Source organism: Pogonomyrmex barbatus, unplaced genomic scaffold (genome assembly GCF_055798465.1).
Source record: "Pogonomyrmex barbatus isolate J1 unplaced genomic scaffold, ASM5579846v1 scaffold13, whole genome shotgun sequence".
Classification (NCBI taxonomy): Eukaryota; Metazoa; Arthropoda; class Insecta; order Hymenoptera; family Formicidae; genus Pogonomyrmex; species Pogonomyrmex barbatus.
Window position 1 is genome coordinate 967,586 of NW_028297109.1, and position 18,874 is coordinate 986,459.

At 29.9% G+C, this 18,874-nt stretch overlaps 1 protein-coding gene across 5 annotated transcripts; it reads left to right on the forward strand.

Annotated features, from left to right (window-relative positions):
- The first annotated feature begins 344 nt into the window (after positions 1-344).
- Positions 345-18,667, forward strand: LOC105431874 (angiogenic factor with G patch and FHA domains 1). 5 transcript variants are annotated; one of them, XR_016138306.1, is made up of 10 exons: positions 345-1,207; positions 1,643-1,873; positions 2,030-2,259; positions 2,388-2,543; positions 2,757-2,928; positions 3,499-3,659; positions 3,782-4,224; positions 6,711-6,810; positions 11,544-11,680; positions 12,181-12,478. XR_016138306.1 is itself a non-coding variant. In XM_089072510.1 (10 exons), the coding sequence occupies exons 2-9, from the start codon at positions 1,711-1,713 to the stop codon at positions 11,580-11,582; spliced, it is 1,464 nt and encodes a 487-aa protein (XP_088928636.1). In that variant the 5' UTR covers positions 345-1,207; positions 1,643-1,710; the 3' UTR covers positions 11,583-11,607; positions 18,429-18,667. The 5 variants fall into 5 exon arrangements, 4 of the variants coding, with proteins under 4 accessions (XP_088928636.1, XP_088928635.1, XP_088928634.1 ...); XM_089072510.1 differs by lacking the exon at positions 12,181-12,478 and adding an exon at positions 18,429-18,667 and having other exon boundaries at positions 11,544-11,607; XM_089072509.1 differs by lacking the exons at positions 11,544-11,680; positions 12,181-12,478 and adding an exon at positions 18,429-18,667 and having other exon boundaries at positions 349-777.
- Positions 18,668-18,874: the final 207 nt, after the last annotated feature.

Below are 18,874 nucleotides of genomic sequence, written 5' to 3' on the forward strand. Positions count from 1 at the left end.
TGTGAAAAGTGAAAAGTTTCACGTGAACTTACGATCATGTACGATTTTGGAATCATGTAAAGCCAGCGGCACACGATGCTTCTTTTCCTGCTGATTTGCTAGCTGGATTTGCGTGCTCGTGAGCTCTTGTTTCTGATTGGTATATTCTTTTGAATCTAAAAAAATATACCAATCGAAGACAAGAGTTCCACAAGCACGCGAATCCAGCTAGCAAACCAGCAAGAAAAAAAGCATTGTGTGCCGCTGGCTTAACTCTCTCAAACATGAAAATGTGAATTTTTCACGTAAACTTTTTCGCCATGTACTTTGGTGACAGAAAGGCGGAAATTTAGGGAATTAATAAATATGCTTCGGAATTAAAGAATATTAGGACTGCGTTAGGATTAAGTGTACGTAGTACAATTGGTTATTAAAACATGTATATAATACTGTACCAATAAAATAATTTTCATTAGCTATAAAACCTATGAAAATTATGTTTCATGATTTCACTTTCCACGCATCCAAGCTATATACATAAGTACGTGAAAAATTTCACGTGAAATGTCAAGGTGTGAAAAATGAAAAGTGAAAAATTTTACGTAAAGTTATGATTGACGTGGCCAGTCTCTGACTGTAGTGTCTCTAACTGCTCTCTATACCAGAACGCTATTTGTAGTACTGACAGTACTTCATAGTACTCGGAATGAATAAAGGAATGCATCCTAAGTCGATATGACAGATTTCCTAACCCTGGATAATGCAACTTTAAGAGATAAGTTGATCTTTGACCATTGAGTGAGTAGGACGTCTTTTGTCCCCACATGAATTTTTGTGTTGCGTCATGCAATTTGTTAAGGATAAAGAGAAAGCTAAACGTGGATAAAGAGAAAGTTGAACTAGAATATAGAAGAATATAGATAAATTTATAAAGGATATAAGTAAAGAAAAAAGGGAAAGAAACAAGAACCAGGGGAGATAGAGAATCCTGTGTCATATAACTCTGGGGTTGAAAACACGTAATCAGGGATTTATCTGGCACTCTCCAGAAAGGAGAGTGCCAGATAAATCTTTCTCCGGAGAGAACTTTCAAAAATAAAAAAAATAAAAAAAAAATCTTAACGATTAATATCTCGGTTCGCGGGGCAAAGCAACGCCCTTTTTTTGCAAGATTTTTTTATTTTGTATAAAAATGCGTCGAATGAGTTTAATGTTATCAAAATCGGAGGTGAAGCCCCTTAAATTAAATAATTATCAAAATTAAACAATTTTACATTATATTTTAACTAACTTTTAACGTTCATAACCTAAAATTAACACGTCGAATGATTTTATATTCAATTTTAAACGATATCTTTCATCCCTGATTTATACCGATATATCTTGATATATCCATAAATTCGTACAAATAATTGAGTATAATTATTATGTTATACTGTTTCATATACACCAACGCTACACTTTCAAATACCTGTTCTATCTCCGAACATTTTTACGAGAATCTATGAAAACTCCTGCTATATTTCACGTCAAAAAAAAAACATAATGACACATCTATTGATATCAAACATTAAACTAAATATATACTTATTGTATAACTTTTTAATATTACTTATTATATAACTTTTTAATATTTTTGTTTCTTCTTTTACTATGATTGTAGCTAAATCTTATATTACGGAAACATTGATACTCGTTATTTTTTTCAACGATTTCATTGGATCATATAAGATGCTTAGCGAAAGTGACGAAGGAGTTGTATCGGACCTTGATCAAACTTTTGCAAAAGACTTGCATAATTTGCCCCATGTTTTAAAATTTATCCATAAACTATGTAATCGTATTGATGAACAACAGAAGACAATCGACCAACTACGAAAAGAAGTAAAAAAAAAGATATATATCTTCTAAAATTAATTCTTATTTCCTTTTTTTTAGATCCGATTAAATTCAGCTTTTCTTTCATATTTGTATTTCTCTTACTTTTTTTTTCCATTGTCCTTTTTTTCTGCGTTAAATTACACTTTCAATTTTCTGACCTATCTTTTACAGAAAAACTCACCTTGTATAAAAACCTATATAGATTGTGGAATTCAAACCAATCTTTTCGATTTTAATGAATTATCACAGGATTGGGATGTTAACCATGATATTGAATCATCTAGTATAGTAGAGCAAGTGAAACGAGCAGCGGAATCAGCTTTATTACAGACTGGTTTTGTTTATGAACAAACATCGGGAATGTATTATGATTATACTACTGGATATTATTATGATACAGTATGTATTATGTAAATTTAGTGGATGTTAAAATATATATAATATTATAACGTTTTAATTTCTCATAATCTCATAATATCATAAAAATATTATGAAAATAAAACCAATGATGTTATTTATGATTGTAGAAACAAGGTTTATATTATGATGGAAATACTGGAACATATTATTACTATGACGAGTCTAGTAATACTTATCAATTCCACAGTCAGATCTATGTAAATAATATTCCTACGCATTCTTTAATTTTACCAGAAAAGAAAAAATATGAAAAAACATACAAGGTATGATTTAAGTTTCATGTACTTTTATCATATGTTTAGTATTTTGCAGAAAAAAAAATTTATCTTGAATTAGAGGTTTCGAATATAATTTATCATTAAAACTAATAAAAATTCGTTCATGATATTGAATAAGGGATTTTTCTAATGTAATAGAAAAAAAACAGACAAACTTTATGTAATTATACTTTTGATTTACACGCATCTCTCTTGTAGGATAACATAAAAAAGCGAAAATTTAAAAATGAAGAAGAAAATTCTCAGAAAGAGGAAGATAAAGAACCTGAAGAGGGTGAATGTTCCGAAAGTGAAAGAGAAACTGACAATACTTCGTATGAAATTATTCCTGATGTATCGACGAGTAGTGAAAGCGATGATGAAGATCAAGGTTTATTATTTGTACATTCGATTCTTAGTTCTTTATGCTATTGATTTTTTTTTTTTGTATATATCTTGTCATTTTGTTATTCATAAAGCAAGTTCAACGTTTATGATATAAAATTTTAACAAATTTTCTTGCGATAAAATCTTTTTATTACATTGTATTAAGGTACATTTCAAATTTTGTCATCATTAACATTAATCTAACTAATTTATGATCGTATATTAAATTTTATAATAATATAGAAATACACTTGATCTTTATAGTGATTAATTTAATAATTCAATTTTTTTTCCACATACTGTCCAATTATTTTTACAGAAGCAATTTTCTATTGATATCTTAATATAAACCTATGTATCATTATCTCTGATTTTTTCGAAAATAAATTTTAATCTTTTCTCAAATCTTGTTAAAAATTCTTTTTTGACACTTTATTGTAAGAATTGCGATTTTATGTTTGATTCAAATTGGTACTACAAAATATTTAATATGATAAAAGCTCAATATTTTCAGAAAGATTATATTTTTTTTATACGTATAAATTTTCAAGTCCGATAATCATTTTGATTTCAGATTTAGCGAAAAATTATCCACCATGTATGAGAATTATTGTCAAAGAAACAGACTTGGAAGAATTAAAATTAGGTTCTCTTTTTCTTGTAACATATACGGGAGGTTCGCTAGGCCGAGAAGGAGATCACTCGGTGCTAATACCGGATATAAATATTAGTAAGGTATACGAAAGAGATAAATTTACGTAATGAATGAATAATTTTATTTTTCAATAAGATTATGAACAATTTCCGTAATTAAAAAAATGTCTCCTCTATACTACGATAATAGTATATATTTACAGTATCACGCACGTTTTGTATACAACGAAACTAGAAAACGATACCAAGTGATAGATTCTGGCTCGAGAAATGGTACGTTTATAGATGGCAAAAGACTATCGGTTGCTAAACAGGAATCCAAACCTCATGAAATAATACATGGCTCGGTTATTAAAATTGGCGGAACAAAGTTATTATGTCATATTCATAATGGAAATGAAACTTGTGGTCATTGTGAACCAGGTCTTGTTCAACGAAACGTTAATCTTAGCGAAAATAAAGCTTCGAAGAAAAAACTTTATAAGGAAGAATTGCGACGTTTGAAATACAAATTTGGAATTGACAAAGATAATGTAGCATTTAATTGTCAATTATCTTCGAATTATCAAGACAGAGCGCAAGCTAGAAGATTATATGTAGGTTCCTCAGATCCTCATGCTAAGACGCAACAAAGTTCTATTCACACGTAAGTATCTCACTAGAAAACTATCGGTATTTGTCTAAAGCCGGCAGCATACGATGCTTTTTTGCTTACATCATACTCTCATACTCATCTCGCTATCTTGTACATTTTGCTGCAACAATGTTGTGCAGGATTTTTTTTTTTTTATGATAGACTCGGTGCTATTTTTCTTACATAGTTCTGTATTGATTCATTGCAAGAGCCAATCGAAATACAGTTTCAAATTACTTAATCAAAATTTTCACATAATTTTTGCAAAAATTCAGTTGCACTTATTCGATGATATACCGCAGCAGCGATGGCTCACTCCATATTTATTCGGATCCAGTGTTTTTCGAGTACAAAGATCTAGCTGATCGGTCAGTGCAAACCACACAATGTGAAATCAAAGCAATACTGCCAGTACAGCTGTTCCCATAGCAATGAGCAATGCTTTTTCAGTAAATAACCTAGTAACTGAAAAAGCAACTGAAAATCATATGCAGATTTAACTTTGATAAAGAGTGACCGCAAGAATCATTTGTTTGGTCATCCTCGAAAGTGAGCTTGAATTTAGTCCTAAACGATAGTTTATGATAAGACATTAACTCACTAAAAGTTTGGAATTGAGCATATTTTTAATTCTTGAGATATGAGACCTCAAAGTTGTTCTTATACACTAGCTACCTTATGGTAAGATATCACACTGAATCTATTAATGCTTATGCAAAAATCATTAGACTGATCTTTTTCAAACATTGCAAAAGCGGATATAGCATCATAAGATGATAATTCATCAAATAAAAATTATTTTATAATTTGTTTAACTGGTTAATTGTTAAACAATAATTGTTTAAATAAATTATAAAATCATTTCTATTATATGGATAGTGTATAAGTGCAACTTTGAAGTCTCACATTTTAGGAACTAAAAGTATGTTCAACTCCAAACTTTTAGAGAGTTAATGTCTTATCATGAACTATCGTTTAGGACTGAATTCAAGTTCATTTTCGAGGGTGACCAAACAGGCGATTCTTGCGGTATTTTTGCGGTCATTCTTTCATATACATCTTAGTACTATCTTCCATTAATTAAGTCTTCTATATTCAACATATATTGATTTGGAGAGAAATATACAGTTAACGATTGTAATTAAGGGTAAAACAAGAAACTACTAGGAGTGCCAAAATGAGGTCTCGGCTCACCAAGAATCAGGTAGAAGAGGAATTTGTACTGTGTACGAAAAAGGAGAATGTACGCAAACATATATGTATTTCTTCTTTGTTTGCAGTTCCCCTTCTACTTGATCCTCAGTGAGCCGAAATCCCATTCTGGCACCTATGCTGACTATTACACGTCTTTTCTTTTTAGCTAAATTAGTTGCACTAGTTCAGAGTTTATCTTTCTTCTTCTTATAGTATAAAAAAAGAAAGATAAATAACCTGTGAATTAATACCAGTTTAGTCAAAAAGAACAAATCTTATGTTAAAATATTGCGTGTTGCTGATCCAAATTTTGTTTTTTCCTTTTTTTTTTCACAAGCTGAGCTCAATAAGAAAAGGAAAAGTTAGGAAAATTTTAAATCCATTTCTCTTGCATTTTTCTTATTTCATATAAAAGTTGTAGCATTTCGAGAGAATCACATGATAATAATATTGATTTACTTGTTGATGACGCCACTATTGAAATTTTTTTTAATCGCCATTTTTTAAATTATTTTTTGTTATATAATATTGTTTTAGTTATAGTTTTAGTTTTACTCTGGAAAAAGAAAAGAAATATTAAAGTACAAATCAAAAAGTCAATGGTTTATGAAATATTTTTTATATTTTATTCTCGCATAGTCTGACATAAAATATGAAATATTTAATGAATTATTCATTTTTTTATAATTATACTTTAATATTTTTATGCATAGAATAATAAGAGATATTCAATCAGTGCGAAGAAGTAATTTAATTATTTTAAAAAATATATACAATTAGCGAAATGCGAGTACACACTTTTTTAAAGACAACTACATATTTTCTCCACTAATTCTCCACTAATGAGATTTGTTTCATTACTTCATTATTGTATAAAAGTATTAAATACCGCTATTAAAGAATTAGTAATTTGAGATTTTATGATGTTATATGTTGAAATATGCCAAAATGAAACAAAGTATTTTTAAATTATTGATTTTTTTTACATTTGTACCTTAATCATTTTTTATTCAGAATAATTAGAGAAATCGTACTGCGTAAAGCTATATAATTCCATTTTTTAAAAATGGAATTATAAAAAAATTTCAACAGTAACGCCATCTGCGAATATATTACTATCGTAGTTATGTAGCCCCTTCGAAATCCTACAATTTTTGTATTGAAACATTTTCCTTTAAAATACATTGTTTAAGAGATATTTGAAATCGTCATTTAAAACAAGACCTATACATAAGATTTTATATATGTGTATTAGAATACATATAAATCTTAATTAAGTTATGTATATATTTATTTCATTACAGATCAATAACAAAGGACAACATAGGATTTAAATTACTTTCGAAGATGGGTTGGTCCGAAGGTCGCTCTTTGGGCAAGGATGGAGATGGAAGAACGGAACCTGTAAGTCTTCTTTATTTCCATTAAACTTGTTTTAATTATCACAATTGATATGATCACAAAAAATATGTAAGCATGCAATGATTGTAAAAGTTTTCAAAAGTCTTGCGTTTTTAGTTTTTTAAATGATGAAATATTTGTTACAAGAAATCTATAGAATTTTGCTAGATTTATCACCGATATAAATCCGATGGATAATTTAGATATCACACAGTAATATAATAATTCAATGAGAAAGAAATCCTCTATTAAAAAAACGCATGTTAACATTGAAATTCGAAAGTCTCGAATCTCTCAAAGCTTATCGTTGCCTTTTTCCCGCGATGCTGATTAATTTTCTCGTTGCACTTACTTCGTAAGTGGCTGTCATCACCGAGATTGTTTTTATACATTTTGACAATTATACACTATATGTATCACGCGGTTAATAATATAATAGTATTATATTTTTGCTCCTTCCATTTAAAAAAGGTAATAGCGCGCACTATGCGCGTCTCTGTTGTCTATTTAGATAAAAAATTCCTTGCGATTTCATAGTGTTTGATGCCAAAAAAATATATCGAAACGACTTTACATATACCTAAAGAAAAATTATTTTTAAAAAATCGAGGCTCGAAAATCTTCCTTTCAAAATGACCCAGCAAACGAGAAATAATTGAAAAATATTGAAAATTATTCATTGAAGCAATGTCGAAGTTTTTGGATTTTTTGAATCTATTTTCTATTCGTAATCCATTTGAATCATTAATTATAGATTGGCTATTTACTTTTTGTATCCTATCCAGTATGCATAGAAATGAAATGTGCGACTAATCCATTTGAATAAATACAGATTAGCCAGTTGCTTTTTGTATTTCATGCAATGAATATCAAAATGAAACTTGCTACCAATTCGTTTCAATTCGTAATTGTGGATTGGTCATTTGCTTTTATTATCCACTCGAATCCACGAATTTTGTATATAATTATAAGCACAGGGAATAGATTCATATTTTCATTTTTGAATTCTCCTGAATCCACCAGAATCCACATTCCCAAGTAGCAAGATAACGTCATCGATAAACGACGATGATTTAAAGTCGTTTTTTGTCATTCGATGTCGGTATACTAAATAATGACGTAAAATAAACGTAACATTTGTCACGAAATATTATCGTTATAAATATATCATCATTTTTAAGTCATTTTTAATGAATAAATAATGAAATAGCATTATTAATTACTATCTTTCTTAATTAACTATAATATATAAATAAGAAGAAATTTCCCATATTTAACACAATTATTATAATTAAATTCACAATAAACAAGTAAACAAAATATATACAACGATTTATAAACAATTTTCATAAAAAAATGACTCTCATTAAACATAATATAGGTTCACTGCTCTATATATGTGATTAAATTAAATCTACAAGAATTACATATGCAATCGAGATTTTAAAATTGAGACTATTTATACGAGAATATAGCAACATTCATTAACCAGATCTATTCATATTTATATATCATATTCAAAATTCTGTATTCACTTATATCATCATTTCAGTAGCAGATCTCATTCCAATATAGAAGTTAAGTAACATCGAGCAAGATCCCAAGTAGAATGGGTAACCGTTTTAGAAACATGCGGTGGTAGAAAAAAGATAAAAGATGTTTCATCACTTTTTCTCATTTTTTTTCATTTTTTCATTTTTTTCACTTATTTTCCGTAAGGAGTGTTACGTATATTATAGATTTTTGGTACTAGCGGTCAATATCGGAACGCAACCGTAATTTTATCGTCATAAATATCACGTCATCGGTCTGTGATTTATAAACGTCATTATGATTTCCTTTTTGACGACTTTTACTATATAACGTGAGCTTGGTGATTAATGACGTAAAATGGACGTTATAATGGACGTTAATGACATCTTGCTATTTAGATTATTGTAACTAGACGTATAGGAAACGGATTCAGTGTGTTCAGTATCTACAAAATTAAATATCTTTTTCACGGATTTGAAAACTTTATTCATACGGATTTATTCAATCCAATTTGTTCTCGTTTGCTGGGGAGATACATGTGTTGTCACATATATTAGGCAAAAGATTTGTCACAATTTTCACCACGTTTTGTGCCAAAAAATTATAATTTTAAAACAAATCTTTCATTTACGATCTATACGAATAAGATACAAGCATGCGTGAGTGCTGAAAGCAATAAAAGATAAAGAAAAGAGAAACGGATGCGCGGTCTCGTGTCATTAGTCGATCACGGAAAATTCGTAATCTCTTCTTTCTTTTGTATCTTTAGTCGTAGCGCGTTCAATATCAATTTAGTCCTGATCGCCCGTCGTATCGCATTTCGACGGCGACAAAATGAACGCCGTCGCGCACGCGCGATACTAGTAGTAGAGCATTTGTATGATAACGAGAGTAACTCTGCGAAATGCGAAATGGCAAAAGAAGAGACCGCGCGAATCGCAGACCGTGAACAGGAGAAAGGTGCCCCGAGGTAATGAATGCAAATGTATTGAAATCCAAATCATTATTTTGTCTAGACGCATCGTATGTCCCATTACATATATCAGGATACGTCGGGATATAGTCGACGATGCTCGTATGCATAACAGAATTAAGGGATAGAATAAGGGGAAAGCTATTATTTTCTCTCATCTATACTCGTGTCCACTGTTGTCTCATTACCCATTTACTTATTCTATTATCCCAGCAATCTCCTCTCCGTCCGTTTTTTTTTTCTCCAAATTTGTTTACTATTCTAACCGTTTTTTCGATATAGAAAATAGATATAGAAACGTTTGGACTTTTTACTCGTAAGAAAGTAACGAAAAGAAAGAGCTGTTAAAGACTGTAAGGTATTTGTATTTTCTATATAACATAAATCTTTCATGTAAATTTCTTTGATTTTCATGTAAATGAAATATACATATAAAACGCAGTATGTTTTTCGCGATATGTCGAATAAGAACTTAAAATTTTTTTAATTTACACTTAAGATTTTTATTTATATTCGATAATTTTTAATTACTAGTAAAACTAAAAAATATTATTTGACTTTTTTGTGTCTAAAATATTTACAAAAGCATGATGGAATATTATACATTCCATCTTTTTCTTGTCAATCTTTTAAATATTTCCTTAATTTTTTAACTATAAATATGCGTACAATGTATCGTATACTTTGAAGAATTCAAACTATCATTTTTAATGATGTTTTAATTAATTAATATATTTTTGATTGTAAACAAATTAAAAGAAGAAAATATGATTTTTTACAAATTAATTGAACTAATACACGTAAACTAATGAAACTAAGAAATGAATTAAAATAAAAAACTATTAGATATGCTTTATATTACAATATATTGTTTATTAAAAATTTATCACATGATCTTTTTTCCAGAAGGAAATTTTAAACATATAGAAATTTCAAATTTTTTAAATTTAAAATTCGTTATCACTGATTTAGAAAACATTATATATAAATGTTGACAAAAAATTTCCTTTGTGACCAGCCAATTCTCGTTATCTTTATTATATTTGAATTTGAATTATCACAAAAACTATCTTGACTTTTTTCTTTTAGTGGTAATATATTTTTTCTGTATTAGACCTAATTACATATAACATGAGAATAATTAATATTATTGTAAAAAAATTATATTTTATGAAAATTTATCTAAATAGAAGGACACACAAAACATGAAAGATTACAAAATAAGCGCTATTGATCCTAAAATAAATCCTGGATGGAACTTATGTCAGTGCAGAAATATTATACGTAGAAATATTAAGAAAGTAGAAATATTAATCATGAAATAGAAATATTAATAATTGCAATAGTTTTGATACATTGCAAAAACTAGTTTGTTGAAATAAATTTAGAGTTATTCTGATTTATCGATCTTATCCATGCACTCATTCACTATCACTTATTATTGTCGACAACTACTCTGCTTTTATATTAAATTAATTTTTTTAAGTCATTTTTTAAGTTATTTTTTTAACGTATACCACTTATACGATTACGCCGCAAGATAGTACCTGTACTATCTTTAAGTGCATTTCAAAAACATGACCTATATCGTAAACGATAGAGAAAAGCTAGGAACAAAATGCGGAAGAAAAACACTTGCTGGAACATACGTCTCGTTGAAAGCTCGTAAACTCAACATTGTAAAATTCGCGAATTACGATTGCTAGTAAACCACGAGGTATAAAACCGATGTGGGCTGTGTGATCTACGCAAAGCCATGCTATACTTTAACGACTAAAATCTCAGCGGATTCATTTATCTAAGTGCCTCACTGGGCAGAGCTAGTGCTATTTGATATAAATCTCACTGCAATTCTTATCTCCTATGAGTAAAATTCTAAACAGAAATATAATTTTTAGAAATTTTGTAGAAATATAATAAATATATAATAAATTTTATTTGCCTAATTGTGTCAGGACTTCTTAAAACTTGTGATTAAATTGAAAGTAAAAATTAAATTGAAATGCATTAATTTATGAAAAGCAGAAAGAACGATGGTATATGATGGTAATTTAAAAACATTGGTGAAATGAAATGCTTCGGTAAATGATAATTATAAAAAAAATTTCTTATTTTATTAAATGACAATTGTACTTAAGATTTCAGAATATTTTATATATTGCAAGCAACATATTTGTAAAGAAATAATTGTAGACTGCATTTAGAAACTGCAATTAATTTTATTTTATAGAGTTTCCTGAGAGAATATCGACTGCTATTTCACAGATAGGGCGCAAGCAAGTATATCTCCAATGGTTCGTTTTACGATTTACATCCATTCCCGTATTACACCTATTTATGGTGGATTTACAATCCTTAGGAAAAAAACTCGTTTGACTAATGATACGATATATACTTTCGTTGTTTATTAAAGTAATAAAGAGTCTTCGAATTTCAAAGTCACAAGTTTTGAATCACAAAGTATATTTATAGAAAAAATATTTGTTTTCGATATCCCTTTCTCTGTATTATCTTTTTACCGATTAAAATTGTCGATATTTCAATGCAAATATGATATAACGTATAACATATCTGTAACTAATACGAGAAACTAAGAGAAAATAAATTAGCCGTAAAAAAATTTTTTTATAAGACAATTAATTAATATATAAGAAAGTTTGCATTCAATAAAATAAAATCAACGAATTAAGTTAGGACACACTTAAACGTTTAATTTAAATTATCATTTACTTGAAACATCGTCCGCGTAATTGCAATCGCATAATATATCTTTTTATAACTGAAATATTTTGCATTAATTTTGGAATTAAGAAAGATATTTTAAAAGGGTATATATTATTTGCGCTTATATAAAACAACATAGTTACATGCGCGCAAATAATTTGTTCTTATCATTCTATCTCTTCGCATGGATTAATTCACGAAAATTTGTCACCTCAATTTGTTCACCTCTTATTACACCGCATCTTTTCTTACTGATTACGTAATCTGTTTATTCATCGTATCTTTCTTTTTCAACGAAAATAAGCAGCGATATAAACAAGGAAAAAGAAAATGAGAGATTTGCTTTGCACAGCAAAAACAGACAGCACGAAACATGAATATATATCTATCTATAATTTAACAAATAATGAATAATGAATAAAAAGAGAATTTATTCACAAACATTTGAGTAGGTTTTTTTCATATTTTATCTTTGTATCGTTTATTATAATTTGTTATTTATTATTATTTGGTCATTTTATGTCATAAATTTCGCTCATGCTTATCGTAAGATATTTTATTTTACTATAATATATAAAAAATTCAATATAAAATGTTTTTAAAAAATTTTTAATCTTGTTTAATTGTCTTACCTTTAAGACAACATACATTTGTACCTATACTTTCATTTTATAAATTGATATAGATTTAGATCTTAAGGAGAATGTTTGGAATGCATTACTTCTGAAAACAAATAGGCCGTATAAGAGCAAATCACAAATGTTGACTCACATTCCGCGCACTTGTTATTGCCATCTATCTTTCCTTTCTTCTTATCTTCTTCATGCTGTCCATTTCTTTCCTATATGCTTTTTATTTTGGCAATAACGAAAATAGCATCATCAAAAACAAGAAAATAGAAATATAACGCGTGCGTCTATCGCAAGAATGCTTACAAACTTACAAACTTGACAAATTACAAACGACAAATTAATCTTTTATATTCTAATGTAACTTTCGATTTACGATATCAAAGTAAAATTCATTTTGTTTTAATCTAATTTTGACAATTTTCTAGGGATAATTTAAAAAATTGTGAAATAGTTATTTTATCCATTATGAAAATTAGTACATTTACAGATCGCCTAAGTATTACAATTTTATATTTTCGTAACAAGTCGTTTATTCTCCATACGTCTTACATAAAAAATATTTCTTTAGAAAACATTAAACATTAAAAAAATCGATAAATAATTAAAGTGAACAATAATTTATATATGTTAAAATAAAGAAAAGTAAAATAAAAGAGCCAAATTAAGTCATGAAAAGAAAAAACCTACTTAAAGATATACAGAAATTGAATAAATAAAGAAAAGACAAATCTTGATACAGTAAAGCGTTCAAAAAAGTGATAGGAGGCAACAGGTGGGAACTTATAGTCAAATAAATCCAAAGTAACGTAGCTGTCTAGATATTGACTTGTTTAATAGTATAGATATATATATATATATATTAAATAAGACGCAATCTTTTTTATTCTATTTATTCTTTTTAATTTTGTAATTATTTTTTAAAGATATTTTCCTTCCCTCTTTTCTTTGAATGCGCGCATACGCGTGTATAATTTTTTGCAAAAGCTTATCACAATATTATATAAAAATGCTTATAATTTTTAAATAGTAAGAAATATAAAATGTTAAATGTTTAGATTTTACGTACATATATAAAGATTAAAAATGTGGAATACTACTGATCGCTTTCCACGTAATATGAGATTAACACGATTCTCCTGGAAAAATATGTAGAAGCAAAACGAAATTAACCGGAACTTAGTTACGGGGAAGCAAATACGAGTATATAATTCTGTGCATACATGAAGTCTGTATACCCAGCGCACACGTGTGTGTGTGTGTGTGTGTGTGTGTGTGTGTGTGTGTGTGTGTGTGTGTGTGTGTGTGTGTATGTGTGTGTGTTAGTTTAACAGCAGCATTGCCATACATGTATACGTTTGTTTACATGTCGGTTGTCCATAACGTTAATTAGCTAGGAATATACAAGGAATATACAGGAATATTCAGTCAGAAGCGGTCGATTGGTCCAGACGGGATGTATGTATGTATGTGTGTGTGTGTGTGTGTGTGTGGTGTGTGTGTGTGTGTGTGTGTGTGTGGTGTGTGTGTGCGTGCGTGCGTGCGTGCGTGCGTGCGTGCGTGCGTGCGTGCGTGCGTGCGTGCGTGCGTGCGTGCGTGCGTGCGTGCGTGCGTGCGTGCGTGCGTGTGTGTGTGTGTGTGTGTGTGTGTGTGTGTGTGTGTGTGTGTGTGTGTGTGTGTGTGTGTGTGTGTGCTCGCACACATAAACGTTGGTCGAGTCGCCTGGTATCGACACACAAATATGTACAATGAAAGATTTATTAATTACAGCGCGCAATGTTCAATACATATGTCTCAGTCATAACAGTCTCAACATAAACCATATACGACCAAGCATTATCAGATCAAACAACGCGACACAATGAAGAAAATTATTGTTTTTGCACGATTCGTTTTCAATTCACATACATCTATTTTTTATACACTTATTTTTACGTAAAATACGTATTTCTTTATTCGTTTTTTTTTTCATCTTACATAACATTCTTCGTGATATTTCAAACGTAAAAACGAAAAATGAAGATATAACGTGTAAAATAGTCGCACTGTATTATGCTATCAATAAATCATCTTTTATTATCGATTTGTTTACTTTTTATAATTAAATATTGTTAATTGCCGTTTTATATTTGTATATCTTCTTTAATACAGTTAGTAGTGTCAATACACGAATTTCGTACGTATTATATAGGAGCCTTCGGTTGTTCTATCGCCGCTAGACGGCTTCCGTCTGGGTAAACATACCGTTGTACACCGAATAGTCTAGCCGATAGGACCGATCACCTAGGGACATCCATCACAAGATTATCACAGAGGTACACTCGCACGCAATTGGAACGTGTGATGCCTATATATTTATGTACGCTTAATAATGCGTAAACTTTTGTTAATGCTCTTCGCTTATATCTCCATTTTTTTATTCATATTTATTCATATTTATTTGCTATGTATATTCTTACATTCTTGTACATTATACATTGTACATTTTCTATGTACTTGAGATAAGAGTTATCTTTTTATTAAAATTAACTTATCATTTATAGTTGGTACATTCGCAGAGTAGCAAAAACCATATATTCATCACGCACGCGTAATTTGGCTGTAGTACGTCTCGTCTTTATCGAATTTAATTCAGAAGTACAGTTTGTGTAAATCGCCAATATATATTCTAATCTAATAGATTTCATCTAAGTATTTGTATAGCTCACAAAATTCATAAACAAACAATTATTAACTTTTATGTAATGATTATAATAATCACTCAAATTTAAAAATAGCTACATTTTTTTCTATCCTTTTTCTATCTTTTTGCATATCTTACTCAAACAATCTATCGCGCAGCATCTATCAGCATCGCGTGCACAATAGATAATTCATATATATCAAACATAATTAAATAAATTTTAATTGATTTAAAATCATTACATTTGATCATTACATAATATTTAGAATTTGCAAGATCTTTTCTTCCAATAATTTAAAATAGGCTTTTTCAAGAAAATTATCACCTCTTTGAATATTATATATGTATGAAAATCTCGATTGTAAAAAGTATATGTGCGTGCGTGCGTGCGTGCGTGCGTGCGTGCGTGCGTGCGTGCGTGCGTGCGTGCGTGCGTGCGTGCGTGCGTGCGTGCGTGCGTGCGTGCGTGCGTGCGTGCGTGCGTGCGTGCGTGCGTGCGTGCGTGCGTGCGTGCGTGCGTGCGTGCGTGCGTGCGTGCGTGCGTGCGTGCGTGCGTGCGTGCGTGCGTGCGTGCGTGCGTGCGTGCGTGCGTGCGTGCGTGCGTGCGTGCGTGCGTGCGTGCGTGAAGATTTAAAAAATATGAAAGAAAGAAAGATTCGACGGTTATCTCACAGTCGAACATAATGCAGTCAACGTATATGCCATGGCAATGACATTGGCAGAGGGGTAAAGAAAATGACAAACAAGTGGAAGTGAAGAACGAGAAGAAGAAGAAGGAAGAGCAAGAAAAAAAGAAGGAGGAAAAGAGAGGTAGAAAGAGGAGTAGCAGGAGGATGGGGACGATGAGGTGGAGGTGGTGGAGGAAAAAGAGAAAGAGGAAGAGGAGAAGGAAGAGAAGGCGATGGGAATAGCGACTGCGGTCGACGGTGGATGCAGACATGCAGCGTTGTAAACGAGCAAAGTTTCAAATCCAATATGCGCTGTCCAGCATGGATGCTTGGAGCCCATATTCAAGCTGTCAAGGTGCAGCACACGTGCGTCCACGTCGTTTCCCGGTGTGCCAGACGGGTAAACCGGGACAAACTTTTGAACTAGCACAGACTGTCTGGCACCCTACCACCATGTCTCAGAGAACCCGCGAATTCCTAATATGTTATTGTACGTCGACACCATTTTGTTCGCACAATCGACTACAATAGCGTCTGGGTTCTTGACTCAAGGATTTCTTTCCTTTTTTTTTATCGAGCGTATCAAAAGTTTTCCCGGGGAATGCCAACTGGTAGATTAATCACACAACTGTATATTCTTTCGTTGTACAAACTTAATCGAAGAAATATGAAAAACCTCTAACAAACAAATGTTTGCAACACAAGTACGCACTCTTTTGTATTTGCCCTATTATTTATATTTATTAACAAATCCAATGAACGTATTGTTTCCAACAATGAGTTACTCGTTCGTATTATCTAGAGTTTCATGTTTTTGCGGACGTGTGTGTTGTGTATGTGTATGTATGTGCGCGTCGCGTTCGTGTGCGTGCGTGCGTGCGCGCGTGCGTGCGTGCGTGCGTGTACATATCGCATAATCGGTACATCTCGACAAGTTAGTGTATGCATACGCATTAAATATATCTAGATTTGAATGATGTATTGAAAGAGGAGAGTAAAAAGATACGCGGCAGACGTCACGACGTCTGCATCATTTAATCACTATGCATTGCCTTTACTGATTATATTGTTCAATGTAACAAATTGTATTTGATTATATTGTTCAATCAGTATGGCGTATTTATCTATTTGCTACATTCTTAATTTTTTTCCTTTATAAAATTAAATAAAATTTTGTAAATTTAGGTGTATCATTCAATTCGTTAATTTATAAAAAAAATTTCAAAAATAATAAGATTTAAATTTATGTATACTTCTTATCTTGAAGCCTGTTCGTCAAAATTTTTCTGTCAAATTCTCCTAAGATTTCATAAATTTAAAAAAATTGAATAAAATTGAAACTATATAAATTTAATAGTGTTTTTTTTTGCTTTTTAATCTATCAATAATGTACATTTGAATATATATGATATATCATAAACATAACTAAACATTTTGGCTTATCTCTTTTAATAAATTTCTGAAACATAAGTTATAATGTTGCGATAGAATATAATTATTTAATAATCCGATTATACTATAACATAATTGTTATATAAATGTCTCTCTCTCCCTCCTCTTCCTTTCCTTCTTCTTTTCCCTCTCTTCCTCTTTCGTTTCATCCTCTTTTCTCTAATATCAATCAATCTATTGCACAATCTAAATCGTAATGCTAATAATTATTCTGTTCGATAATTTCGCAATATATGTCGCAATATCAAAAGAAATATCAAAATATTTTTTCTCGAAGATTGTTAAAAATAAATTGATATTTATATTGATTATAGACTTTGTATTCTCGATGGCTCCTTGATACTAGATACTTGATACTTGATACGTGTTTAAAGAATTGAATTACAGATTTAGAATAAATATTGTATTTGTTAATCAATAACTAGTACTTTTTTTAAATAATTAAAATAAAAAATAAATAATGCTAAAATAAAACTAATAATAATAATAATAAATACAGCTTTCTTTTTCTACAAATCCGCGTTTTTCATCAAAGTAATGCAAATAAGAGGAAACTGGAGCGAAATATAATATAAATATATTCATATACATGCGTAAATGCATACACAAAAATTAATGAATTACGAATTATAAAATACATGACTATGTTAAAATAATTCTTTATTTTAATTTATTTTTCACTCGTCAGTTTTCATTTTGTTCTTTTGAACTAAATATGTATGAAATAAAATAGTACATGTAATTACATTTTTTTAGAGCCCAAATAAAAAATTGATCAAAATGCAATCCAAAGAATTGTATATGTTAGATTAGTTATACAACAGAAATTGCTGAAAAATCTTCTGTAATATTATCTGTTGACCACAATATCTTTTCGAGATTCATAATATCCAATTTTCAATAATTATAATATATTAAATGATGAAAGATGTAATAAAAAATTGCTACGTCTGTTACAGTTACCTCTCATGTATAATCACAACAAAGTTGGTCTTGGATCCAATAAAATGGACTTTCCCAACATTGAACTGGATTCCAATGTGGAAAAGAAACAAACGGTATGGCGGAAAACACAAAAACGTTACAAGGAAATAATGGATTAACTTCTTATAAAAAATTAACTTATGATAACAAACTTGTTCCATACAAACAGTTGGAAATAAAAATCCAATCATTTCTTTATATTAGAAAAATAAAATGTATTATTTGTTATTATCTGTCTAACGGTATTGTAAATTTGTCCAAATACAAGAATGATTTTGAATTTAAAAAAGTAATTTTGTAACAAAAGTAACACAGTACAGAGATGTACTCGATTAATTACTATAGCTATCTCATTTTTGTATATATGTATATATATATATATATATATATATATATATATAATAATGGACAATATTATTAA